The sequence below is a fragment of the Gopherus flavomarginatus genome, chromosome 1, assembly GCF_025201925.1.
Source record: "Gopherus flavomarginatus isolate rGopFla2 chromosome 1, rGopFla2.mat.asm, whole genome shotgun sequence".
Classification (NCBI taxonomy): Eukaryota; Metazoa; Chordata; order Testudines; family Testudinidae; genus Gopherus; species Gopherus flavomarginatus.
In genome coordinates, this window is record NC_066617.1 from 109,783,854 (window position 1) to 109,810,711 (window position 26,858).

General features: G+C 43.8%; 1 protein-coding gene and 1 pseudogene across 3 annotated transcripts in view; both read right to left on the reverse strand.

Moving 5' to 3' along the window:
* Positions 1–24,969, reverse strand: part of SLC37A3 (solute carrier family 37 member 3) — a 38,678-nt gene extending 13,709 nt beyond the window's left edge. Inside the window, exons 1-10 of one of the 3 annotated variants that reach the window (XM_050918769.1) lie at positions 24,882–24,956; positions 23,693–23,749; positions 18,250–18,423; positions 16,977–17,091; positions 12,003–12,095; positions 10,654–10,737; positions 8,169–8,314; positions 7,034–7,130; positions 1,816–1,900; positions 517–695 (exon numbers count right to left, since the gene is read on the reverse strand). In XM_050918769.1, coding sequence (XP_050774726.1) covers positions 517–695; positions 1,816–1,900; positions 7,034–7,130; positions 8,169–8,314; positions 10,654–10,737; positions 12,003–12,095; positions 16,977–17,091; positions 18,250–18,350 — 900 coding nt within the window. In that variant the 5' untranslated portion in view covers positions 18,351–18,423; positions 23,693–23,749; positions 24,882–24,956. Of the gene's footprint in view, positions 1–516; positions 696–1,815; positions 1,901–7,033; positions 7,131–8,168; positions 8,315–10,653; positions 10,738–12,002; positions 12,096–16,976; positions 17,092–18,249; positions 18,424–23,692; positions 23,750–24,848 lie in introns of all 3 variants that reach the window. The other 2 variants (XM_050918758.1, XM_050918763.1) reach the window with 2 other exon arrangements.
* Positions 21,238–21,316, reverse strand: LOC127043410 (uncharacterized; annotated as a pseudogene).
* Positions 24,970–26,858: the final 1,889 nt, after the last annotated feature.

A 26,858-nucleotide genomic window follows, 5' to 3' on the forward strand; every position in this document is an offset into this window, starting at 1 on the left:
TATTCACCTAAATGTGAGTTATTGCTGATTGTGCACTCTATGGATCTTATGACTTTTAAAAAACTAACTTTATATTTGTGGATAATCGAAGCCAGGGGTAGGCAACCTATGGCTCATGCGCCGAAGGCGGCACGCGAGCTGATTTTCAGTGGCACTCACACTGCCCGGGTCCTGGCCACCGGTCCGAGGGGCTCTGCATTTTAATTTATTTTAAATGAAGCTTCTTAAACATTTTAAAAACCTTATTTACTTTACATACCACAATAGTTTGGTTATATAATATAGACTTATAGAAAGAGACCTTCAAAAATGTTAAAATGTATTACTGGCACGCGAAACTTTAAATTAGAGTGAATAAATGAAGACTCGGCACATCACTTCTGAAAGGTTGCCAACCCCTGATCTAAGCACTATACCCAGCTGTGGACACTCTTTTCCCAACCTATTTAACATTAGCTTTAATAAAATTTTTAAATCTGTAAATCTTCATTACAAACAACAATGCTGAGTCCTTACCAGTACAACACCTGGTAGACAACAAGCTTGGAAAAAGCCAATGGCCTTGGGCTGGTTGCGAGTATCAGGTGCTTGAATAGAGTAATTTTGATCATCCTCATCCTCATCGTTGCTGATTAAGGGTTTGTTTGCATCTTCTTCAGCACTGCCCTCCTGTTCTTCTCCAAGCTCAGGGAGGCCTATAACACATGAGAATGTACACTAGTAAAGGACACCACCATTCTTTCCCCACACAAAACCCATGCTCACTCCTTTTAAGCATTTCTCCCTTCTGACACCCCCTTGCTCTCCCATACCTCCATCCTCCTTTGGCTTAGAAACTCTTCTAGATGGTGTTCTGCAGAGTCGCCAGTAGAAACTACCCCTTGTCTTCTAGCGCTCTTGAAAGTATTCTGTCTGATCCTGGCGTCGGCTTTGTCTGTTCTGAGTGTCTGGCCATTAGTTGGAAGACACAACAAATTAGTGCATTTCCCCCTATTTAGTGGCTAGACTCCCTGTGCGTGGTTCCTGCACACATCACCTCAGGCAGAATTTGAACATGGATGCTCACAGTGTACCAGAAGCAGTTCTGACACATGAACTAACAGGAAGACTCTGTATGGTGGATTTGCTAGAAGCTGTCCTACGCTGTCTGACCCGGAGGACATCCTTATATACATTCCAACACTTCAACAGTTACCTCCTCTGCAGCCTCCCCAAAAACTTGGGAGGCTCCACCATGTCCCTGACAATGCCCTGAAGATCTCTTTTCTACTCACACTGGAGACTCTGCCTTGTCAACCATCTTCTCAGATAAGGCCTGTGCCCCCTTTAGAGCCTATATGCCAATCCTTCAACAGCTGGCGGAGTTTTGCAAACCCACGGCATTCCTTCCCCTCATGTGATGGAGAGGATTCTGAACCTACTGCCCAACACAAACTACTCCCATAGCAGTTACTTGCATGTTCCTCCATTAACTCTTAGAAAAACACCGAGTTCCATAGGACGAATACTTGGAAAATGGGTGCATTCTAAGGAATATGATTTGCACACGAGTTGAACCCCTCTTTGACCCTCTGTCCACGTGAATAACGTTGTCTGCACCTAGCGTGTTGCAGGCCTGGAAAACGTTCACTCAGGTAGCCACTACAGGGCTTCAAGGCAAGTTTAGAATTGTGTCAATGACATGAACTTCTGGCAGCAGGAATTGGGTTTTTGAAGTGACGTGGCAATGTTAACCACATTTTTAATGCCACACAGGGGAGCTGCAAACCTGCTTGCCGACTAGGGTTTAAGATGACACGGACCTCTTTTACTTACCCACTTCTTTCGGGGAAATCAGAAGTCCAAAGAAAACAATGATTCCTCCAGCAAACTGTACTGATGCTGTCACCAGGAAGGCATACTGGAGAGAAGAGAGAATAAAAGAACTACCTTTCACATTGCTCTTTGGCATCTCATTCTAAATTAAACATTCATCTCTATTTTTCCAACCACTTTCAAATCACAAATGGTTTCCATGCAATGAGACAGGCAATTTCTCTGTACTCCATCTCTGTGCGAGAGTAAGCCATACCAACATAGACTATCTCCATAAAACCTAGAAACACAGTCACCCCTGCCTCCAGAGTAGACTCTATACTGTTTACCACACTTGAGGGGGAGCACTGGAATGGAACACATGACGGTGGGGAAGGAGCTTAGACACTGAACACTAGATTTTATTCACTTTTCCTTTAATGCAGGCAGCTAATGAATATTTTGTCTTACAATAGTGGCCACAGCTCACTGCTCTTTGTGGTTACAAGGCAGAGTACGTACAGGCATCTGCCATTCAGAAGGGTGAACCCTAACGAATGAATAATAAGCTACTGTATCTCTATACTATTTTTCAAGTTTGGGCAATAAGGACCTTCAGCCACATGAGCAGAGCACCTGAACTTTCCTCCCTTTACACTCTGATGCATTTAAGATTTCCATGAGAGTGAATATTGGAGGTGTGTGTATTAAGTCCATAAATACTGCCCTGTTCTCAGGTCACTAGCTATATAATATTGCTTTACAAGGGGCAGGGTGGGCAGACAAAGAGAGAACTCCTAAAATCAGGTTGTACTGTCCAAAAGGTGAAGACTGGAGTTGCAGTCAGTGGACATGCTCGAGCTGGAGCCCCCTCGGTATAAGAGAGAAAAGGCTGCCAACAGGGGATTCTCTGTGAAGGGTCCTTGACTTTGAAGCTCTTCCCCAAACTTGGTCCAAAACAGCTTACGTCTGGCCTTTAAGCCACAATGCAAAACCCTTTTCTTTTCTCCCTGGCTTTTGGTGATACAGTGGGTTTAACATCTTTTTGTTGCTTGGCCATTGTGGGGTGGAGAAGTGCTGGAGATCAACTTGTAACTTATAATACTTTTATATTTCAATATTGTCAAGAACACCTACAGCACAGGAGAGCAGTTCTTTTATCCTAGAGAACTCAAAAAAAAAATATCAAATCAATAAATATGTCTACCTGAGGGAACTATTTTTACTCAAGTGATGGTTGGCAGTTGGGGGAGGAATTCTGTTTTCAAGTACAATACTATTGTTCTCAAGCACCAGATTGCACCTGCTCAAGCCAGGCAAGTACAGGGATGTCATAACGGAGGCCTAGTTTTCTTAGACTCCGCTAAAAATCTTACAAGATGTTCACTAAACACAGTCAGATTGACCTTAGCACTGATTATTTTTATATCCCATCCCCAAAAGAAAAGAAAAGCACAAGCTCCACAGTGAGAACTACATTTCAAATTTCAGCCTAACCTCTTTAAAAGTATATATAAAAATATGTAGTAGGAAGGGAAATTTTTACTGGTCCGTAACACAAAAACAGCTGAAGGTATTTTACTCAAACTTTCAAAAAAAGCATTTACCTCCAGGAGGAAACCAAGAATAGACAATTCCAGCCCAAAAGGTGGATGTTTTGGGAAACTGAGTGTGGCTGAAAACAGGTGGTTATAAAGAAAGCTAATTTGCTACCTTAACTATATCATAATTTGAGTTTATTTCTATAAGAGGCCATATTAATTGCTAATCCTTGTTAAATGCTCCCTGAAGCAGCGGCATGCCCGTCCCCACACCCTGATGGATGTCCGTGCCCAGGGCCGGATTAAGGTTATGAGGGCTAAGGCTAATGGGAGGGAAGGGTCTAAGTATGAATTATATATTGCACAAAAATTATGAAGTCAAACATTTATCTACATATGTATTTACGTATTGTTTATGTAAAAACTAACAAGTTAATTCTACTCTCACTACACTCAATTCTTCAAACAAAATTTGCCCCCCCCCCCCCCCCGCTGTAGCTGTGGCAAAGTCATGAATGACGTCATCGTAATTCAAAGACCTGACTATTTCATTCTCAATGCTCAAGAGGGACAAAGCACTGAGATGCTCGAGGCATGGTGGATCGGAAGACATTTTTGACCCTGGTTAGAAGAGAGAAGGAACATTCTCCACTAGTTAGTGATCATTAGTGACAAATACAGGCATAATGAAGTTTCGACATTTGCAAAACATTCTATCACACTGGATTCAGTGATAACCAGTACGTACGAATACGAATTGCTTTCGTCAACTTTTCTCTCTATATCTGAGAGTGATGTGAATTCAACAAATTGAAGAAATTAGTAAAATCTATTGGGAGATCGTCTGAGTACTTCTGACGCATTTGATACCTTCACTGACTTCAGAGCTTGAAATGTTTGGCGAAAAATTTGCCAGTACACTAAAGGTTTTGTCAGTATTTTTGTAAGCCTTGAGCCAATGTTCCAACTAACTTTTCAGTTTGTCAATGATTGTGATGAAGGTATTAGCTTTGAAGGCCTCCTTGTTACTGACTGAGTGGGCAATAGCATCATCGTATGTCTTCTGTCTTTTGCAGCATTTGGCTGACTTATACTCATGGTTAGCAATCCTTGCAACCCCCTGAATTTCATACTCAAAGCTATCCTGCATTTGTTGAACAGTTCCAAGACTCCTCACTAGGTTTACAGGAGTGGAAAGGTCAACTTGAGCACTTTGCAAACTTAGACTGCATCTGCTGAATGGCTGAAGTATATCATTCCAGACCACAAAATACCAGTTTCCAAAGTGAGTACTGCATCACTCAGGATCGTCACATCTTTTCTTGTTGCTGATTTTTTAGATTCATCATCCTTGATGCTCTCTAGCGCTTCAAGGATGTTAGGGTTTCCCAGAACAACCGCATTCACAGCTTCAGCATTGGCACTCCACCATGTCCCCGAGAGTGATTTGGGCACTGGGCATCCCTTTGGTAGTTAATCTCTAAGAATCATCCAACGACTGGTTGATGCAGAGAATTTAAAAAAAACAAAACCAAAAAACACACACCACAGAATTCTTGGACAAAACCAAAAAAAGAGAAACTGCTTCAACACAACAATCCACGGCAGACTGGCCAATAAGGTTGCGTGAGTGAGCAGCACATGGTATGTAATCAAAGCATGGCGCTCTTATCTTTGCCTGCATCCCTGAATATTTGCCACTCATTACTTGCATTATCATAGCTTTGGCCACGACAAAGGCAGATATCAATCCCATTTTCGGTGAGGAAATCGCGTAGGTACAAGGCAAGTTTCTCCCGTGTGGTTGGTGATGTTTATGAAGGTCATGAAATGCTCAACTGGTCTGCGGGGTAGCACATAACGCAAGATGACAGTCAGCTGATCTACATGTGACACATCCAGTGTTGAGTCGACAGACACTCAAAAATATCCCACGTCTTCAATCTCATCTGCAACGGTTGATAGTGTCTTCTTTGCCAGCAGTGCAATGAATTCATCACAAATAGTCTTTGATAGATATGATGCACAGCCTTTTCCATAATTTGCGTGTTCATTGATGTGCTGAGTTAAGCAAGGGTCAAACTTAGCAATTAGCTCTAGAACACCAAGGTAGTTGCCATTGTGTTTCGATCCAACAGTCTCACCTGAGCCACGGAATGGCAGACCACGTTAGCAAGAAAAACTGTGCTTTCAACTATGTGTCTGAGAATATTCTTCCTATAAGCACAACCTTCTAAAAACTGGTTTTCCATTCGGGAATCAATTCTACCACTAACTTTCTATCAGGCATAGTAGTTGCTGACTGACAATGCATGCTGCTCACTCATTGTAAGATTGGTAATGTATGCAGTATTCGTCCAACCACTGAAGACATTGCAGAACAACCTCCACTTTAGAAAACAGGTGGCAATAAAAACAGTACACTTTTTTTTTTTAAAAGGCAAATAGATGAGCCATTCTCGCTTGCCAATCCGTTTGCTAGGCTTCGCATATTCAAACATTGATATGGTCAGATAAGGATTTTGATCGGTGTACTCTCACTTTGTCAATCACAAGTCAGCATCTAGATTCTGGCATTTCTGTGAGCCCTTCTCAGTTCAATATGAAATGAGATCTTGAGAAGTCATGTCCCACACACCCAGATGACTGGAGAAGGATTTTTTTATATTACTATCACTGGGAAAGCCTTGAGAGGGCTGGGGTGAGACTGCACCTAGAGAAGTCACAGGAGGCCGCTCCTTTTCATCAAGTGCAGGCGCAGCAGGTTCACTTGGGCTGATATTCGCCTGGACTTCCTCACCACCAGACTCAGTAGGAGGAAAAAACGTTAGGAACGAAGGAATACCTTTGAGTACTACATCTTGTCTTTGCTGTCTTTCTTTGGCCGCCTTCAATTTCCGCCATCCTCCTTTCTTCGACATGGTTTCTATTATCCAGTGTAGGCCTATTGTGTACAAGGTTCTATATTGCTTGGGCCCACAAACACTTACTTAGCCCACAAAAACAAAATCACAACCACCATAAATTGAATTCACAGTCTTGATGGATTCATTTGTACAAAGCAATATCTAATGAGACAAAGCATTTCCCAATGGCTCTGCTACCGTCGCTCAGCTGTTACTTGAATATGGAATGGAGGGCCTAGAGTAGGGTCTAAAAATTAGGCTTAAAGTAGGGCCTAAAAATAGGAGGGCCTAAGGCTATGGCCTTCTTAGCCTATAGGTTAATCCGGCCCTGTCCTTGCCTTACCACTGCTTAACAGCAGTGTCTGTCAGCCAGCTGACAGGTAGCATTAGATTTGGCTCCAAACACCACTTTGTCCTCTCCCAAGTCAGTAAGATGGTAGGTGACCGTGACATAGGGGCTCAGCAGAAATGGGTAAGTTTTAAAGGGACCAAGTGTCCTGTCCCCCCTCCCACACACACAATGGGTAAGTTTTAAAGGGATAGAGACCCTCCAAATCTCATGCAATATTCTGTACTCTCTGGAGTTGAGAAGGAAAGGAGAGGATTACTATGCTCTACCACCTGTCGTCACAAAGATATAGTGAGCAGAGTTCCCCCATAGACATGGGAAAGAAAAAAAAAAAAAAACATCATTTATCTGCTCATCTGGTCTCAGTGGGCCAGAGACAGGGAAAGACTCTCTGGGATAAGACAGCCCTATGCACAACTCCAAGTCAGACAGCAACTACTCACCTCATAGCCATACTGCAGAACACAGGAGGCAAGGAATGCTCCCAGAATGTTCCCCACTGATGCACAGGCACTCCAGAGTCCAAAAACAAAACCCCTCCTGAGAAAGCACAGCAAAATGAAGGGGGGGGGGGGGAGAGAGAGAGAGAGAGAGAGAGACAGACACACACAGAGAGAAGATACAGAGTTAACACTGGCCTTAACTGATATGTAATAGTATTAAATTCTCCTCCATCCCTCCTCCCACCCACACACAGAAGCAGCTTCATTTAAAATAAAATATACTGTAAAATAATCAGCTCATGATAGACAAGTTTATCTATCATGTCCCATTCTGTTTCACTTGAGTCAAACCAAGGTCTAGATCAGTGGTGTCACGACACCAGACCAGGGGACACAGCATACATTTATCCACGTAAATCTGACAAATTCTCATTCTACAACAGGTCAAAGTTTCTATCTAGCCCTTATGAATGTGACCTGCTGTTGCCCTACCTTAGGTGTTCTGAAACAGCCTTCAGAGATGTTTGAAACCTTAAATCTAACGACAACACTTTATGGGCCAGATTTTCCAATAATTTAGCTGTGCAGTTGCACACTCTGTGTGTAATCACAGTCATTGCAATTGGGAGTTCAAATTGAGTTTAATATATGTCAATGGCCAAATCAACAAAGAGCAGAAAACGTATAATAATGATACCCAGCTCTTACAGAACTTTTTTGATCCCTAGATCTCAAAGCACTTTACAAAGGGAGGTCAATATTATTATCGCCATTTTACAAGGGGAAACAAAACCCAAAAATAATGCAAGTTTCGGCACAATACAACAGCCTTAATCTGACCCACAATGAAAACTATGTCGTCAGAGTTAAAGCTGTAACGTAGTGAAGAAATACGCATTACTGTATTTTATATCTGATAAGAGTAGTTTGTTTATTGTTTATTTGGGACATGTAAGAGTTCTGTCATTTACTATTCATTTACTGCCTTCAGTGCTCAGGTTACAATAGGTAAGCACGTTCTCGTTTAGCCACCATAACAGGATTTGCCAGAGAATTGTTTTGGTTTGGGAATTCAGCCGAAACTGCTGTTCTGCATCACAGATAAGCTACTAAACCAAAGAGAAATACCAAGTACCCAGCTTTTCCAAACCAGTTGCCCATGATGGCAACAACACAGGGCCAGCCAGTGGACTGCAGCAAGCCATTCACAACCCATAGGCAGCAGTAGAACCATTTGTTGTAGAAATGCAGCCATTCTGTGAGAGTGCCGAATACAAACTCCTGTGGGGAAAAGAGAGGAAAACTGTGATCCTGCTACAAATCTTCCAGGCTGACCAGAAGTGTCAATGCAAAACTGAAAGGGGGCAGAGGGGAGAGGAAGTGGTTCAAAGCCTATATTTTACATTTCATTCAAGTGACAGCATCTCCAACAGCTCAGGTGTTCCTAATACCATGCTCAGATAATGTTCAGTGGTGACTCAGAGGTAACAGCACCACCTGCTGAGTCACCAACAGCATGTCCTGCAGCATTTAAACATGCCTCCCTCCCAAGCGTGGTACTCAGCTTAGTTACAGCCCACCCCAGGAGTAGTGGTTGCCATTAATTTACAAAAATAAAACTTGAATCAAAGACTGATGGACAAGACACCTGTCAAATTAAATATGCAACAATACTGAAATACAGGAAAGTCTCACTAATTCCCACTTTATTGATGCATAAACCCCTGCAAAAAACCTACAGTGGTTTCACGGTCTTTATCAGCAAACACTTAATAGAAAAGAGTGCTATAGTCAGGTCTCAAATTACAAAATCGTCACCAATGTAACAGATGATGTTCTAGTAAAAGTACAGTCATTAGGGAGCATAAAAAGTATAGAATCTCAGCAGTGTACGGCTGAAAGAAACCTCCATCCTCCCACACTGCGGCAGGATTAGAACACCCTTGACAAGTGTTTGGGTCACCTTTTCTCAAAAACCTTCCCAGGTAACCTATTCCAGACCTTAACTATCCTTATAGTTAGAAAACTTTTCCTAATATCTAACCTCAATCCCCCTTGCTGTAAAATAAACTGATTACTTCTTGCCCTGCCCTCAATGACCACGAAGAACAAAAATTGATCGCTGTCCTCTTTATAACTACCTTCTACATATTTGAAGATTAACAGTCCCTCTCAGACCCCCAGTCTTCTCTAGATTAAGGCCTGGTCTGTACCTAAATCTTCGGTTGATCGAGCTACGCTGCTCATGGATGTGAAAAATTCAGACCCCTGAGACATATAGTTAAGATGACCTTAGCCCCAGTGTTGATATCACTAGGTCAGTGGAAGAATTCTTCTGTCGACCTCTTGAGGGAGTGGATTAACTGAAGCAATGGAAAAACCTCTTCCATCATTGTAGCAAGTGTCTACACTACAATAGCATAGCTGCTGCAGCAGCACTTATAGTGTAGACATGCCCTAAACATCCAAGTTCTTTCAACCTTTCCTCATAGGCCACGTTTTCTACACCTCTTTTCTTGCTCCCTCTGGACAGGGAACCAGTTTGACCGTGAACCACTGATAACTATTCTCTGAATATGATTTTTCAACCAGTTGTGCACCCACCTTACAATAATTTAATCAAAACCACATTTCCCTAGTTTGCTTGTAAGAATATCATGCGGGACTGACAGAAACTTTAGCCCTAACCTGCACTATCCAGGATAAACAAAGCATGCTTTGCGATGCAATATACTTGATTTATGCAAGTGTTTTTATCCATATTTGCAAAATGTAATAATCCACCAATAGGTGCCTCAGTCATTGAGATGAATTAAAGTATGGGCATAGCCATGTAAGGTTAATGATTAAAAACCCAATAAGATAAAATACATTCAGTGTTTATCCATGGAAGCTTGAAACTGCAGAAGTCTTTCCTTACAGATATTCCTTCTGATTTATTTCACCCACGGCCAGCTGCAAAATCAAGTAAGTTAATACTAGTTTATTAATGTTAGTGTTTTCTTATAAGAGAAACGAAAAAGAAGGATTTATTTGGAAGGAAAGCCATTTTAAAATGTTATGTGGGTTTGGAAAACAGTCCCAATACACACAGAAAACAGACTGAAGAAGAGAATGTGTAGGCCCAGATTTGGGCTCCTCATACTCAAGCAACTCTTGTTCGTATCTTAGGTAACAACATCTATGCTTGAAGAAACGTCTCCACTATCCTTACACAAATGCATACTGCCACAAAGGCTTTGGGGGGGGGGGGGGGAGGGCGGGGGCGTGGAAGTGCTCTTCTGTAAGCCTCAGACTCTGGTCATGATACAAAACAGTAAGTCTGGCCCAACACCAAACTCTATAAACAAACTATTTTTGCCACAAAGTTCAAAAAATAAAATAAAAATGAGGCACTCTGAACAGCTTAGCATGGCACTCCCCTAATAAGGCTACTTAGGAAGCACTGGGGTTTAGGGCAAGTATTATTACTATGCCAGCCCCTGCACCCACAGGCTAGGGTCAGATAAATTCTGCTATTCTACTCTAAACAAGAACAAGAGCCAAGTGTTTTAGAGGGAAGGAGAGTTTCTAAATCACATAATCACGCTTCACCGAAACAGACACATTTTTCAACTTACCACTAAAGCAGAGGAGCACATGCCGAAAGACAAGACCCATCGTAAATTCAGGCGATCCCCAACTATGCCACTGACAAAGAGACCCTAAGAACACAGATGAGTATGTTAAGCAAAGCCACATAGTTTACATTTGTTTTCAACGTGATCTGTAAGAAGAGTTGAAAGAATGCTGGGAGCTCAAATCTGACCCCAAGAACAGGTGTGTAGAAGTCTGGTGGCGGTGTTTGTTTTTACAAGATCTAATACAAACAGAAGCGCTTCTATTAACTTAGGGCGACTGAAATTTCAGTCACAATGACTTTGTTTTGACAGAGGCTCTCCTGCAACATTTGCAATGCAAACACGGCAACATTGTGCTGGTGTACTAGATCAAGAAAGTGACACTGATTGGACTATGAACAGAAGCAAAAAGTCTGTTCTTGGTGTCCAACTGTAGATAAACACAAAGCAAACAATAGTGAAAGCTTAGATTTCTAAAAATTCAGCTTTAATAATCTAAGGTGTTACTAATAACACCGGTAAAGAAATTTGCCAAATTTAATAAATATGGACTTTAAAGGTTAAGATAATGTCATTCACTTTAGAGTGATATAATAAGTGTCCCAAACAGCAAGGGTAAATGTACCAGCAAATATTTTACTTTAAATATAGCTCCCCATCTTCCACAGTCTCCTTGAGGTCCCTTCCAACCCTGCTATTCTATGATGATTCTATGATGTACCACATGCAGATGATGTCACATCATTACTACAGCAGACTTCAGTAGGGAGCTAGAGTATTGGGGGAGGTGCCCAATAAGTGTCTTTTGCAGAGTGTTTGTTACCCTGCATGATACAAAACCACTTGAAAAAGCCTCCATAAATCTGCACAATATACCAGTGCAAAAGGCATTTATTTGATCCTACAACACTCCTCCCCAAACTCCTCTACTGTCTGGCTCCTTGTTATGTCAGACTTTGTGGTGGATGTGACATTGCCGCTAATGTATGGTGTTGGAGACAGTAATGGATTCTAGACCTGAAAGAGGTTGTGAGGACAGAGAAGGTAAATTTAAAGCAGATTATATGCTGACAGCCTTTCGCCATTGCTATCTGGAGCATTCAGCATGTAATTCTCAAATAGATGTATTTCTCTTAAACCTATTTGCAGACCCCTTAAAAAGTTGTAACATATCCAGTGTGGTGTGAGGGCAAAGGTAATGTAGCCAAAGGGAATCTGTTCACTTCCCAAACCCTTTGTGTTAGTCAGGAGCAGAGAGCAGATCCCGTACCTCCACCCTCAAACGTGATGTGTCATCCACACCATCCTTCCCACCGAAACTTTGGCAGCTGTGATTAAGTTTTACTTACCACAGCATAAGAAAAGAGAAAGATAGTGTCCAACGTCCCCAGGAAAAGAGTGGCTTCTTCTGCATTGGGAAATAAATGGCTACTGTTCCAGAGCTACAAAGAGAAGCAATTGCATCATGAGTCTTCCAAAGAGACAGATCTCATCTACAATACACAAGAAATACCTGGCTCCAGTAACATCTCATCTCTGAAATGCTTTAGCTAATTGATTGAATCAGGATCAACTCTGACTTCAAATTCTATGAAAAGCACTTTTTTCCTACTAGAGACCTCAATTAACTTCTAGCACACCAGGAGCAATAAACACTGCAATTAATATTTATGGTAACAATGTTACTGATCTACATGCTGCTTTATACATAATGCCTGGGCTCTCAGGATCTTGCAATCTACATTAAATGGACAACATAAAAGGAAATGACCAGGATGAGGGAGAGAACAGAGGAATCAGTAGTCCCAGAGATGAGATTACTGACAGAACACGAGCTGAAAGTAGCAAGCTTTGAGGATGGATTTGAAGGAAGAGTAGAAGGAATTAATCAAGGAGGGAGGGGAGAGAGAGGGGGCAGATCAACCTTAAAGGTGACATTTCCTATGCTCAACTTTCATCAACTCCATTTTAGTTTTTGCCATAGAACAAGTTCTTCAAGGTAAGGACCACCTTTTAATTATGCATTTGAAAAATGGTGCTCTGATCTGTAATTGTGGCCCTAAGGCACTACTGTAATAGTAAATGATAGCTGTGCTTCCACACATCTCACTGCCTACAGTCAGGACAGGCCTGGCTGTATTTGGAGTGCCTTCGACCCAAGTACTGGTCACAGCTAGCCTTATTCAGCTGACCAGGCAGCAGCTGACACATGTGGCTTCTATTTAGTTATGTTTTCCAAAAAATGCAGTGTGTAAAAAAGAGATTCAATAATAAAAGGTAAAGTCACTGAAGAAAATTACTGCTGCCACTAGAGGTCAGTAGTATCCATCTGTCAGTCTATTAATAAACTGTATTGCTAGCTCAGAATGCTGAGCATATCAGGAATGAGTGGTTAAATACTGATTAATGGGTAGAATATACATCCACAATACTTCATTTTAGAGCACTCACAGGTGTGCTAGATCCTTTACTATAACATAATAAAAACCTAAGGTCCCTGATCCAGACAGATTACACTCCAAAAGTTTACACTTTACATTTTACACTTATTACAAACAGGCATCCAAACTGGAGGGGTTGCAAGTGCTTTGGAGGACAAGATTAAAGATCATTTTGAATTCTAACTTGAGAAACGGTCTGAAATAAACAGGATAAAATTCAATAAGAACAAATGCAAAATACTACAGTTAGGAAGGAACAATCCATTGCATAAATACAAAATGGGAAATGATTCCTAGGAAGGAGTATTGCAGAAAAACATCTGAGGGTTACAGGAGATTACAAGCTAAATATGAGTCAAAATTATAATACTGTTGCAAAAAAACCCGAACATCAGTCTGAGATGTTGTGACTGAATGAACCCCTATATTCACACCACTGTAAACATTCCTAATGAGATATCATTTGAAAAGTAATATCAATAGTATCATGGTGAAATGTGTATAATGTTTATCTACAAAATGTGTATATTAAGAGTTACGGACATAAACTGAAATTATGACTGAAATCCATTTATCAGACAAGTCTGGGAAAATCCTGTTTCTCAAAGACAAAGGACAAGCTGACAGCTCTGGCCGGGTGTCATCAAAGCTGACTGGCAACCACTGGTCAAGTGGCCATTCTTTGGCAATGAAGGGGGGCAGGAAAAGATTGATCTGCATTTTAACAAACAACATGGAACCTTTTTCACCACAAGATTCCATGTCTCCGTCTTCACAGGGGGAAGGAACTTAATCTAGGGTAACTCTCATGAAAATGCATTTCAAAGAGTGACTGGGCTATAAAAGTGAGGGACAAAAACACCCCAGGGATTCTCTCTTTCTTTCTGTCACCTAAAATGACAAAAGCACCAGCCCTTTGGAGTGTGGGAGCAAATCCTGCCTTGAGAATTTGGTCAATTATGTTGCTTGGAACACGTGGTAAAGATTTTACCTGGAGCCAAGTCTAGTTTGTTACGTCTTAGCTACTAGGAAGCGTTTTATCTTTCTTTTTACTGTAAACATTTCTGATTTTAAATACCCTATATCTGTACTCACTTAATCTCTCTTTGTAGTTAAATGTGTTTTATTTTTTTAAATCAAAACTAATCCAGTGCAGTGTTTAAACTGAACTGTTTGGGGAACTCCAATTAAAGAAGCAAACTGTTGTATAATGATCCCTTACAGGTGCAACAAACCTCTAATTTCTGAACTGCCCGGGAGAGGACTGAACAGTGCACAACATAAGTTTTTGGGAAAATTCAGGACTGGGAGGGTGTTGGGGTTGCCCTGCACATGTTAACCAAGGCTAGTAGAAGCCTGAATGTGGCTGGTGTGTTGCTGACAGGCTACTGGGGTCAGAGTTGCTGGACCAGGGCTGTAGCTGTACACACAATCAGGGTGTGACCTGAATGCTGTTTAGCTGTTTGAGAGCGGCCCCGGTTGGAAGCCACAACAGCAAAGCATTGTGAGGCACCCAAGGTTGCACGGCAGGAGGTGACAACCCCTCAGCGGTCTGGATTGCACCCAAGATTGTTGTAAGCAAGACATGAGAAGGAATTCTTCCACTCAACTCAGCACTGATAAGGCCTCCGCTGGAATACTGTGTCCAGCTGTGAGCACCACACTTTGGGAAAGAAGTGGACAAACTGGAAAAACTACAGAGGAGAACAACAAAAATCATTAAAGGTCTATAAAACATGACCTACTAGGAAAGATTGAAAAAACTGGGTTTGTTTAGTCTGGAGAAGAGAAGACGGGGGGGGGGGGCGGGGACGGACATATATATATATATATACACACACACATACATACACACACACACACACACACACACACACACTTAAGTATATAAAAGGTTGTTATAAAGAGGAGGGTGATAAATTGTTTTCCTTAATTTCTGAGGACAGGACAAGTAGTAATGAAATTAAATTGCAGCAAGGCAGATTTAGGTTAGAAATTGGGAAAAACTTCCTGTCAGGGTTAACTACAGATAATAGGCCACGTTCTGCACTCATTTACCCCTCGTGGAAATCCAGTACAACTGTATGTAAGCAAGTACAGTACATCGACTTCCATAAGGTCAAATCCTGGTCCTACTGATCACAAGGCAACACTCATTCAGGGTTAATTTCATTAATACTTGTCCTGTCCTCAGAAATTAAGGAAAACAATTTATCACCCTCCTCTTTATAACAACTGGAACAAAGTATCTAGGGAAGTTGTGGAATCTCCATCACTGGAGGTTTTTAAGTACAGGTTAGACAATCATCTGTCAGGGATGGTCTAGATCTGTGGTTTTCAACCTGTGGTCCGCAGAGCCCTGAGGATCTGCAGATTATGTCTAAGACTTCCAAAGGGGCTGCAACTCCATTTTAAGTTTTTTAAGGGTCCACAAATGAAATAAGGTTGAAAACCACAGGTCTAAATAATACTTAGTCCAGCGTCAGTGCAGCAGACTGGACTAGACAACCTATTGAGGTACCTTCCAGTCCTATATTTCAATGATTTTTATGATTTATCCTTTAGCCAAGAATTCAGCAAAGGAACAGACATTCCTATGGATAACAAGAATATTCAGAGTTACAGTAGCAAGGATTTAAAGAAACACCACTACCCAAGACGTTTGGAAGGGTAATATTCAAACTCTAACTCATGGGGCTAGGAAGAAGTTTTCCTTATGTGTAGGTTATATACAAGGCTTCTTGGACCTTCCTCTAAAGTATCTGGTGCTGGCCATGGTTGGAGACAGGATACTGGACCAGATGTACCATGGGTCCAATCCAATAAGGCAGTTCTTGTGTTCCCAATACAAGTAGATCTATCCCACTTGTGTTGCACTTTAATGACAATTACCGGTTAGCAAGGAAGGGAGAACATGTTTTTCAACATGTGATTCTAAAAATAGAAGCCTAGAAAATGTGCAATCTGAGGAAGAAGAGAGTCAAAATTCTTCTCCCTGCTGGCCTAGCCAGCCAGCTGCTCTAAAAACCTCACACCTATCATAGTAAATATTTAGCTGGCCCTCAGGGAAGGCCTTGTAGAAGATAATAGGCCACGTTCTGCGCTCATTCACCCCTCGTGGAAATCCAGTACAACTGTATGTAAGCAAGTACAGTACATCGACTTCCATAAGGTCAAATCCTGGTCCCACTGATCACAAGGCAACACTCATTCACAACCAAGGAACTGAGATTTTAAAGGCAGTGGGACCTGCTGATAATTCTGCATTTCTGAAAATCCAGTCACTTACTCAAGCGTTTAAATGTGGACACAGCGGCCTCGTTTTAGGCACTCTGTTAGGAATATCTTGGCCACTACACATAACTAGCTTGGATTGTAGCAGTTTTCTTCCCTCTCACGTCAGCCGTCCTTTCCAGAAGGAAATAAAAGCACTACTGCTAAGAAAACCACAACCACGATGTTACTAACACCTCCACTTGTGAGATGCAACTCTCTCCATTGCTCATTTCACACACAGGCACCTGAAGCTACAGTCAGTGGGTTTTCCATCTGTTGCATTCTGCCGATTACCATACACAGATGTTTCTGTGGACCCAGTTCCCATCCCAACACCATGACTCCCCAGCTTCTCAAAAAGTTTCATTTTGTGGCTCACTACGAAAGGCTCTGCTGACCACTGGTGATCCAGAGACTATAGTGGGGGATCTACTGTTTTATGTCACTTGAGACTCCCACCTATGCAAGTACTCAAGTAGCAAGGGGTATCTCTGGCAAAAAATAATCTCTTTCGCACCAGTGTCTGAGTTGGACCATTCACGAACTAGCATTCATGTGTCTGTATTAAAACTTGCCAGCTAGGTTGATAGTCCTGACTGTACTCACCTCATATGGCTGGAGCTCCAGGGCCGTGGTATTTATGTCGGAAGGAGTCCATTGGCTGGAAATGCTGACCTTGACATTGCTGAATGTCTTTCTGGAAGCATGGAGCAGGGAGTAACTGCAAGACAGAGTGTACACACACAGGTTTGACAGATCTTCACTGCAGCAGAAAGTGAAAGGGACCCAAAATTCCATACACAGTCTGCCTCAGGGCCCAGCCAAGAACCTATTCTTTATTTTTTTGGTGGGAGTGGAAGCACCCTAATTTGCAGTTACATACTCTGATTGTTGTTAGTGTGGGGAGGAATGCCAGGCCTAGGAGTGTGATCGACATCTCAATTTGGAGGGACTAAATTATCATCTTTTTTTTTTTTTTTTTTTTTTTAAAGGAAGGGGGAGATGAAATGTCCACCAATCGTTATACACTTAACACACACACAAAAACATTTGCCCAGCTAATCACCACCATAGGTTCTCGTCTAAAGACACATCAGGTATCCTCTTTCCTCCAGAACTCTGCATGTGTAGAATGCAGAGAGGAGAAAAGCTACAAACTGCACTGGCAGAGCACTTCACACTGGTTAGAGCTCTCATTAAATGTGCTCATTGTTGAGATTGAGGGTTTATTTCCCCCTGGTTTTGGAAGACTCCACTTGCTTCCATTCTTCTGTAGTGTAACTCTGCATGCAGGGAGATGGACAGGTCAGTGAAGTCCATCATGAGTCCTATTTATGTCAGTGGTTTTCAACTTTTTTTCATTTGTGGAACCCTAATAAATTTTGAATGGAGCTGTGGTCCCCTTTGAAAATCCTAGATATAAGTCTGCAGACCCCCGTTGTCCACAGACCACAGTCGCATTCCTCTCCACACTAACAACCACAGTATCTAACTGCACATTAAGGTACTTCAGAGCCAGCTAAGACCCTATTTTTTGGTGGAAGTTGAAGACCACTATCCTATGGTAACAACCACCTTTTGTGGATTCCTTAGACATAGCCTGCAGTCCTTCTGGGGTCCACGGACCATAGGTTGAAAATCACTGATTTATGTTAGTATTCACACAGGGAATATGCATTTCGTTATTTGAATGCACAGGAAACCCTGGAACAACATTACTGACACTGTGCCTCCCTCCACTCATCATTACTACTACTTGGCTTTTTATAAAAACCAATGGTCGGGTCTTCTCATTATCCTCCCTTGCTTTCTCTCCACACATCCACTCCCCAAACTCAACTGGACAAATGTCATGCGGATCCAGGAGCGGCCAACCTACCTGAAGAAGGTAAGCAGGAACACAGCAATGTGGTGATGAGTGCAATGGGACACAAGGGACCCATTTGCAGGCTGCCTTCGCAAATTCCTAGGCACAGCCATACTTCTGGCCTCGCCCTCCTTCCGGCCCTTGGCCTCAAAGGCTGAAAGTTAGTTTAGGTCATTTCTCTTCTCACTTAAAAGGAAAAAAGGAAAAAAAAATTTGAAGAAAAGCTCACTTATAAAACAATGTTCAGCAAGTAGCTGGAACACAGCAAGGGGTACAATGCTATTCCACTTGTTCCCAGTGAAGTTTGAGCCTCTAACCTCACCTTCAATGTTCTACACATCTCTGTGCCCTTCTCCTCAGCTTCTCCTTTCCTGGCACCAATAATGCCTGGAACAGTTTCTCTCATGCACCAAGCACCTTCATAGCCCCACTTCTTTCACATGCCCTTCCTATGACCTGCCTGTCTAGGTTCTTAAAGGGTGCCCATCAGCGGACAAACTCCCCAGGGGGTCTCTCCCCAGTTCCTGAATAGTCATCCATCCCCTATTCATATTTGTCCAACTTAGATTGCAAGATGCTCAGTGAATGAACACTCTTTGCACCCTACAGACTGATCATAAGAGTCTCTTACTACTGTTATATGACTGACACACACCAGTGATCTTAAAGCGATAGTTCACATTCAGGCATCTGACTCTTGCCAGCATCTGCTGGAGTCAAGCATGAGATTTTGAATTTAAATGTCTCTTCCTTTGCCAATAAGATGTCAACAAGAGACCATATACAAAAAAGAGCGGACGAACAGTAGGAAAAGGGGAAGCTTAGCTTAGAAATTATGGGGTGGTGAGGTCCAGTAGATAGGCCTACCAGTCCTATGCCCTATATTCTAGTCCCATCTCGGCCACTGTCATGATGTACGACATTGAGCAAGCCACTTAACTTCTCTGCACCTCACCATCCCCATCTGTAGATGGATGTTCATACCTGCCAAACCTTTTATAGTTGCAAGGTATTGTTAGTGAAAGGGTTCTGACACTAAGGTCAAGTCAAAGAGTAACACTTTAGAGACTTACAGCTAGATCAGTGAAACCACAGCAAGGAAGGAGTATACAGTGCTTGCTAAAAACCAGAGGAATGAACCAGACCAATGTTTTTCAAACCATGGGTCGTGACTCAGCACTGGGTCACCTTGCTCTAGTCAGCACCGCCGACTGGGACGTTAAAAGTCCCGTCAGCAGTGCTGCCCAGCTAAGGCAGGCTAGTGCCTACCTTTTCCAACATTGCGCTGCGCCCCTTTTCCAACACTGCGCTGCCCTCTAGTCGGGGGGGGGCCACAGGGCTCTGCACTTCCATTGGCTGGGAAAGAGGGCTCTATGCATACATCCTGACTCAGCTCTCAGCACAGACACCAGCAGGAGGAGGCAGCCTACTCGCTGAACCCTGATGGGCTGCTTAGAGACCAGAACCAGCAGAAAGAGCCGCTGGAAAGTCATAGCTGTCCTGAGGTAAGAAACACAGGGAGCTGCCTGATGGAAAACCCCAGTCCCTAGGAGAAAGGTTGGGAAGACCCCTGACACGAAAGGGGTGCTTTTGGGGAAAACTGTATAAACTGAATAAACTGAACCCAAATGAAGTATATATTGTGTAAAGCTGCTGGAGGCGAGCGGTTTATTTCTGAAAACCCCAGTAGAGGAAACTGAGGAAAGTGTGTGTGCAGGGCCTTGTTAGGTCAGCAGGAGGCACTATAGAGGAGACACTCCCTATGACAGGTAAGCATGTGGGAATCCTGCAATGGGGGAAACAATGGGATACACAGCTCCTCATGGGGGAACTGGTATGGGCCAAGGGGGTCACACAAAACACCTAGCACAGGGAGGGAAGGGGTGCACACACAGAGCTGCTGCCAGTGAGGAAGCTGCGAGGGGCCCATGAAATAGAGGGGATGGGAAGGTGGGGCACAGGGAGCTGGTGGTTGGGAATGGAAGAATGCAAGGAGCCCCTGGCGCTTGGTCTACAGGGGCTATGAAGGGTGAGACAGACTCCCTAGCGTAAGATCCCCTTTACTCCCAGCTACAAAGTCAACCATGAAGAGAAATTCCCCTGAAGCTATTGTTAATTAACATCTACTAGCTCTAACAGTGGTCTCCAACCTTTTTATACCCAAGATCACTTTTTGAATTTAAGTGCAACCCAAGATCTACCCCACCCCTTCCCTGCTCACTCCATCCTCCATCAGTTGCTCTCCCCAACCCTCATTCACTTTCATGAGCCTAGGGTTGGGGTTCGGGAGCAGGCTCTGGGCTGGGACCAAGGGGTTTCGAGTATGGGAGGGGGCTCCAGGTTGGAGGTGCTCGAGGGGATGAGGGTACAAGCTCTGGAGGGAGTCTGGGTGCAGGAGGGGGCTGCGGGCTTGGGCAGAATAGTGGAGTGCAGGAGGGGGCATGGGTTGCAGGAGGAGGCATGGGGTGCTGGGTCTTGAAGGGGGCTCAAGGATGGGCTTCCACCAGGCAGCATATACCTTAGTCAGTTCCCAGCAGTGCAGTAGGGGTAATAAACACAGGCTCCCTGCCTGCCCCATGCCACTCCGGGAAGGGGCCAATGCACCCCTGCAGCCCATGGGGAAGGGGCACATGGCTCTGTGCACTGCCTCTCTGCAGGCCCCGCCCCCACAGCTCCCATTAGCTGCAGTTCCCCATTCTCGCCCAATGGGAGCTGCGGGGGTGGTGCTTGCAGGCAGGAGCAGCACACAGAGATCCCTGGCCCCACCCCCTCGGCCGCGGAGGCCCGCTTCCAGGAGCAATATGGGGCCAGGATAGGCAGAGCGCCTGCCTTAGTGGCAGCCCTATTGAGCTGCCAGACTTTTAGCTGCTGGAGATCATGATCAACTGGGAGAGTCTCCAGGATTGACCAGTCAGCGACTACTGCTCTAATACATCCTCTCTGCCCCACCAGGGCTGAACTGTTCCCTAGAGAGCATATCCTCAAGCCTGCTATACAGCTGGCACTGGGAAAAGTTTTCAACTAGCAATAATCACACCTCAGATTAACTTCATTGGCTATGATACTGCCACTACTAGCTATTAGCCAATTTCCAGCTAGTTAACATTCCCTTTCCCTCCCAGAGTTTATTTTGTGCAAGTAAAAAAAGTGTCAATACACTGTGCTATACAAACATTTAAAACACTGCATGGGTGGGGAGACTTGTGATTTAGCCCTGTCAACACTGGCTAGCCAAATCAAATTAGAAAACCATTCAGTGGGAGCAGTGTTGCAAAACAGCACTCAAACCTAGCAGACAGTCTGAATTCCAGTTATGGAAACATTCCTCCTCTGGGATGTGTGCCAGTTTACCAAAGAGAACTTAGCGGGACAGGAGAAACAGAATTCCTCTGTCTTCCTTCACATGATGCCTTTGCGATGATTCGCATGTTTGACAGGACTAAAATAAAGTGGACACATCTCAAATTTTCAGCCACACAATCCAATCTGGGGCACTTAACACTCATCACCCAGTCAGTCTCCCTCCCTCTTTTCTGGGTTACTAGCGGCTGCACTGCTTCTCAATTGAGCCCTAGGGCAGAAAAGCAAAATGTTTATGGAAACCCCCATCCCATGGTTACTCCTCGGGTTCTTCTTTTCCTCTTCCTTCCAATTTTTTTTTAAGATTCCATTATATGAACACCCACCGTGAAAGTCTTACTTCTAAGGTCTCCTAAGACAGACATGCCTGACCCTAAATATGCTACAGCCATTAACTACTAGTGAATGTTAAGTGGCAAAGTGTTCCAGGGTTGGCTCGTTTCTTTAACTAGGCAAAGCACCTACCGTGGGAATAGTGGAAGAGAAAGATACAGGGACAACCATCTTTTGACTGCAAATCTAGCTGAGGTTATAACTAGGGCTGGTTGGGGAGATGGAAGGATACAGAGTGTACATGTGCCTTAGAATAACCATTAGCCTGACAGTGAGAGCACTCACCTAGAATGTGAGACTCTGGTTCAAACCAGACTATTGGGTGAGTCTTGGTCTCTCTTTTTTTTCTTTTTTTACAAAATCATTCAATAGGTTTTCATTCGATATTGGAACAAAGCCAAATATTGAACTCTCGAAGTGTTTCATGGAACAAGTCTTATTTTCTGGCCAGCCTTAGTTATAACAGCATTTAACTGTTAGGGTCCCTTCCCTCAAGGATCTCAAAAATGATTTAAGACTCAGCATTTCTGTGACAGCTAAGCAGTATTATCCTCATTTTATTGATGGGCCAAAAAACACAGGCTTCCTGCTTACCACTGGGAATAAATTATATAATTGTTAGTTCTTATATAGCACTTAGCAGATCTCAAAGCACTTTACAAGGGAGGTCAGTATCATTAGCCACATTTCACAGATGGGGAAACAGAGGAAGTGACTAGCCCAAGGGCTCCCAGGGGGTCAGTGACAGAGCCAAGACTAGAACCCAAGTCTCCAGAGTCCCTATCCAGCACCCTATCGACTGAATCCTACTGCCTCCCTCAACACAACTATAGGAGCATATGATTTGCTATACAGAATCAAATGATTGCTGCATCAAATCAGATATCCTGATATCTTTGTCCATCCACACCTTCATAGCAACCAAGCAATGAAAAATACCCAGTTCTTTAGGGGAAATCTAAGCACTCCCTAAGGCACTTTGCCAATGGTACTGAGAGGGAAAAATAATCCTTCCTGATGTGTTCAGCTTACAGGGATAGTCTATTTTTTTGTCAAGGTCCAAGTTTCTTGGTCAATGTATAGTCAAGATCCAGACTTCAGAGAAAATAAAAAACATAAGTAAATAAAAAGATTTCAGGGCCCATTCAAAAGCATCTGGTAGTCCAGATTTTGCCCTCAGTCCATCTATTGACTACTCCGGCTTACAGTCTGAAACATGAGCATTACCTGACACTGCTTTAGCATATACCAATGCAAATCTTACTTGTGAGAGTTACCTCACCCTTTTCAATATCTAGCCACAGTTTTGACCCTGTGGCCTCTATGGTATTTATAGAGCACATATCTTTATTGTATCTGAGGTGCCCTTCTCTGGAGCTTTTCAATCACCTTCAGGAAATGTAGCTGGGATCTGCAGGGATATGGCAAGGGAAATATACTGTGTGTATAAAAGAAGGCCCGAAGTTTTTTTTTAAACCAAGTCAGAAAAACACTTTTATACATTAGGAATTAATGCCCTGTCTAGGCTAAAAGATACTGTGGGGATAAGAGAACAAGTGAAGTGATAGGAACCCAATAAGTGAAAGTTAAGCCTTTAAGAGGGGAAGGTCTTAGTTCAGACTGTTTAAAACTGTCTTGTCAGTTTGTTTATACCTATTTAACTTCAACCAATTAACATTCTGAACAACCCTTTGTTAAAGGCTCAACATCCTCCTCCCCCACTTCAATTAAGGTGTTATGAGCTCACAAACATTCCTCATACCAGCCAGTGATCCTCCAAAGCAGCCAGGAAAGACCCAAATTAATATTCTTGATATTTCTAAAGGTGAAAAACCAGAAGAAAAGCTTAAAAAAAAAAGTCTTTTTAGACTCTCTCTGTCCACATTATAAAGAAGAAAAAAAAGGGTACAAGAGCAGATCTCTCTAAAGCCATTTGCAGGTCAGCTCTAAAGCCAGACTATTTTCAACTTTTAACACATCCAAAATTTCTAATTGCTTTAACTGTTATTGCAAAAGGGAGAGATTTCTTCAAATATCAACAATGACTCTTAAGTAGAGAAGAATAAATGCTACAGAGTCAGTGAATTCACTCACAATTTTGAACACTTTCTTTTGACTGTGTTCACTGTTCTTGACTATTTTAAGAACTGAGTTTACTGGAAAAAAATCTTCATGGACAGAGATGACAGTAAGGAATTATTAGTAAAAAATGAGTGTTGAGTTTGATTACCAGTATTTGCATAGCATCATTACTTGCCATTTCATTAACTTTTTCAATAAGCTACATCCACCTAGCAGTGGCACTATTCCTGTTAAAGCAGTGTGCTGCAGAACACCCAGGTCGTTAGCTTAAGTTCCAAAGGATACTGCATTGCCTCTGGTTTCACACCTGCAGCAGAGAGCCTGCACTTCTGCACACAAAGGTTCTGAACGTCTGCATTAGGCGCAGGAGTATTGCCGTTTTTTTAAACTCAGAGAGGACTCATGAAGCATTACAACTCACAAAGCACTTCGAAATCCTCAGATGGAAAACACTACTGAATACAAACAAGTTTGGTTTCCGATCAAGCCCCCCAAACCCACTCTTCCAGGCCTGAAAACAGTGACAACTCCTGAGCCATACAGACCTCAAACCCCACACGAGGAAACAAGGGGGGTGGGGGGAGCCCGACTGGTATTAACCAAAACAACAAGGATCTCCTGGCAGGAGAGAAGACAAAGGAGACCTCGGCTCTGGAGCAGCAGCGGAGCTAGCAGCTCCCAGCTGGCACGGAGGAGAAAAGCTGGCAATACCCCCGCCCTGGGCAAAGAAGCCCGTTCGTAGAGCGAGCGAGGCTCAGCCCCGGGCGGGAGCAGAGTTGCCACAGGGCAGCCCCGCCCCCACCCTCGGAGTGCAGTGAAACGGGGCAGGAACGAACCTCTCCCGGCACGAGGCCAGGCCCGGCGCTCACCTCGCTTTCGAGGCGCTCAGAGGCGTCTCGCCGACTCCTTCCACGTCAACGCAGCTCACCTGCCAGCATCCCCAGACCAGCCACAGGAAGTCACATGATCCTGCCTCTTCCGGGGAGGAAGGCCGCCCACGCCTCGCTAGTGCATGCTGGGAGTTGTAGTCCGTGCCCCGCTTATTTGCCTTCCACCAGGCTGAGCTCCCCCGGCACTGGGGCAATAGCGGTAACGCAAGGGAGTGGCCGCGCCGCCCACGAGGCTTGCGGGCTGTGGCTGCTGCTGCATCCTCTTCCTAGTGCCACGCCTACATCCCGCACCCTGCACACCCATCAGCTGTCAAGAATTATAACATTCAAAAACCAGTCGGAGAACACTTCAACCTCCCTGGTCACTTGATTACAGATCTAAAAGTCACAATATTACAACAAAAAAACTTTCAAAACAGACTCCAACAAGAAACTGCTGAATTGAAATTAAATTGCAAACTGCACACCATTAAATTAGGCTTGAACAAGGCTGGGTCATTACACAAAGTAAAACTATTTCCCCATGCTTACTTTTTCCCTCTACTGTTACTCACACCTTCTTGTCAACTTTTGGAAGTGGGCCATCCTGATTATTACTACAAAAGGTAAAAGCAGCAAAGAGTCCTGTGGCACCTTATAGACTAACAGACGTTTTGGAGCATGAGCGTTTGTGGGTGAATACCCACTTCCTAGGATGCATCTAGTGGAAATGTTCAGGGGCAGGTATATACATGCAAGCAAGAAGCAGGCTAGAGATAACGAGGTTAGTTCAATCAGGGAGGATAAGGCCCCTCTTCTAGCAATTGAGATGTGAAAACCCAGGAGGAGAAACTGGTTTTGCCCCTGGAAATTTCCACTACATGCATCCGACCAAGTGGGTATTCACCCACGAAAGCTCATGCTCCAAAACGTCTGTTAGGGCTTGGCTACACTCGAAACTCCAAAGCGCTCCCACGGCAGTGCTTTGAAGTGCGAGTGTGGTGGCGGCACCAGCACTGGAAGAGAGCTCTCCCAGCGCTGCAGGTATGCCACCTCCCCCGGGGGATTAGCTTGCAGCTCTGGGGCACTGTTTACACTGGTGCTTTGCAGCTCTGTAACTTGCTGCGCTCAGGGGGGTGTTTTTTCACACCCCTGAGTGAGAAAGTTGCAGCGCTGTAAAGCGCCAATCTAGCCAAGGCCTTAGTCTATAAGGTGCCACAGGACTCTTTGCTGCTTTTACAGATCTAGACTAACAAGGCTACCCCTCTGATACTTGACTACAAAAGGTGTTTTTTCTCCTGCTGATAATAGCCCACCTTAACTGATCACTCTCATTATAACTGGTACGGCAACCAGGACCGGCGCTAGGGTTTCTCGCGCCCTAGGCGCATGGCAATTTCTCCACCCCGCGCGCTGGTCCCACGGCTCTGGTGGAGCTGCCGCAGTCGTGCCTGCGGGAGGTCCACCAGAGCCGCACGAGCAGCCGACCGTCAGCAGGCATGACTGCGGCAGCTCCATCAGAGCTGCGGACCAACGGACCCTCCAAAGGCACCACTGCGGCAGGTCAACCGGAGCCGCCTGCAGCCCCCCCCCACAAAATGCCACCCCCCAATTAATCCTGGCACCCTAGGCGATTGCCTAGGCTGCCTAAATGGTAGCGCCAGCCCTGATGGCAACACCCATTTTTTATGTTCTCTGTATATATCTATCTATATATCTATATATCTATATCTTTCTACTGTATTTTCCATTCTCTGCATCTGATGAAGTGGGTTTTAGCCCACAAAAGCTTATGCTCAAATAAATTTGTTAGTCTCTAAAATGCCACAAGGACTCCTTGTTCTTTTTGCTGATACTAACACTGCTACCACTCTGAAACCTGTCAGCCATGGGACTGTTATTTTCAGTCTTTCCCTTAACACCGGATCCCCGAGGAGCCTTTCAGAACATGGGGGCAGGTTTGAGGGGGCAAGGGAG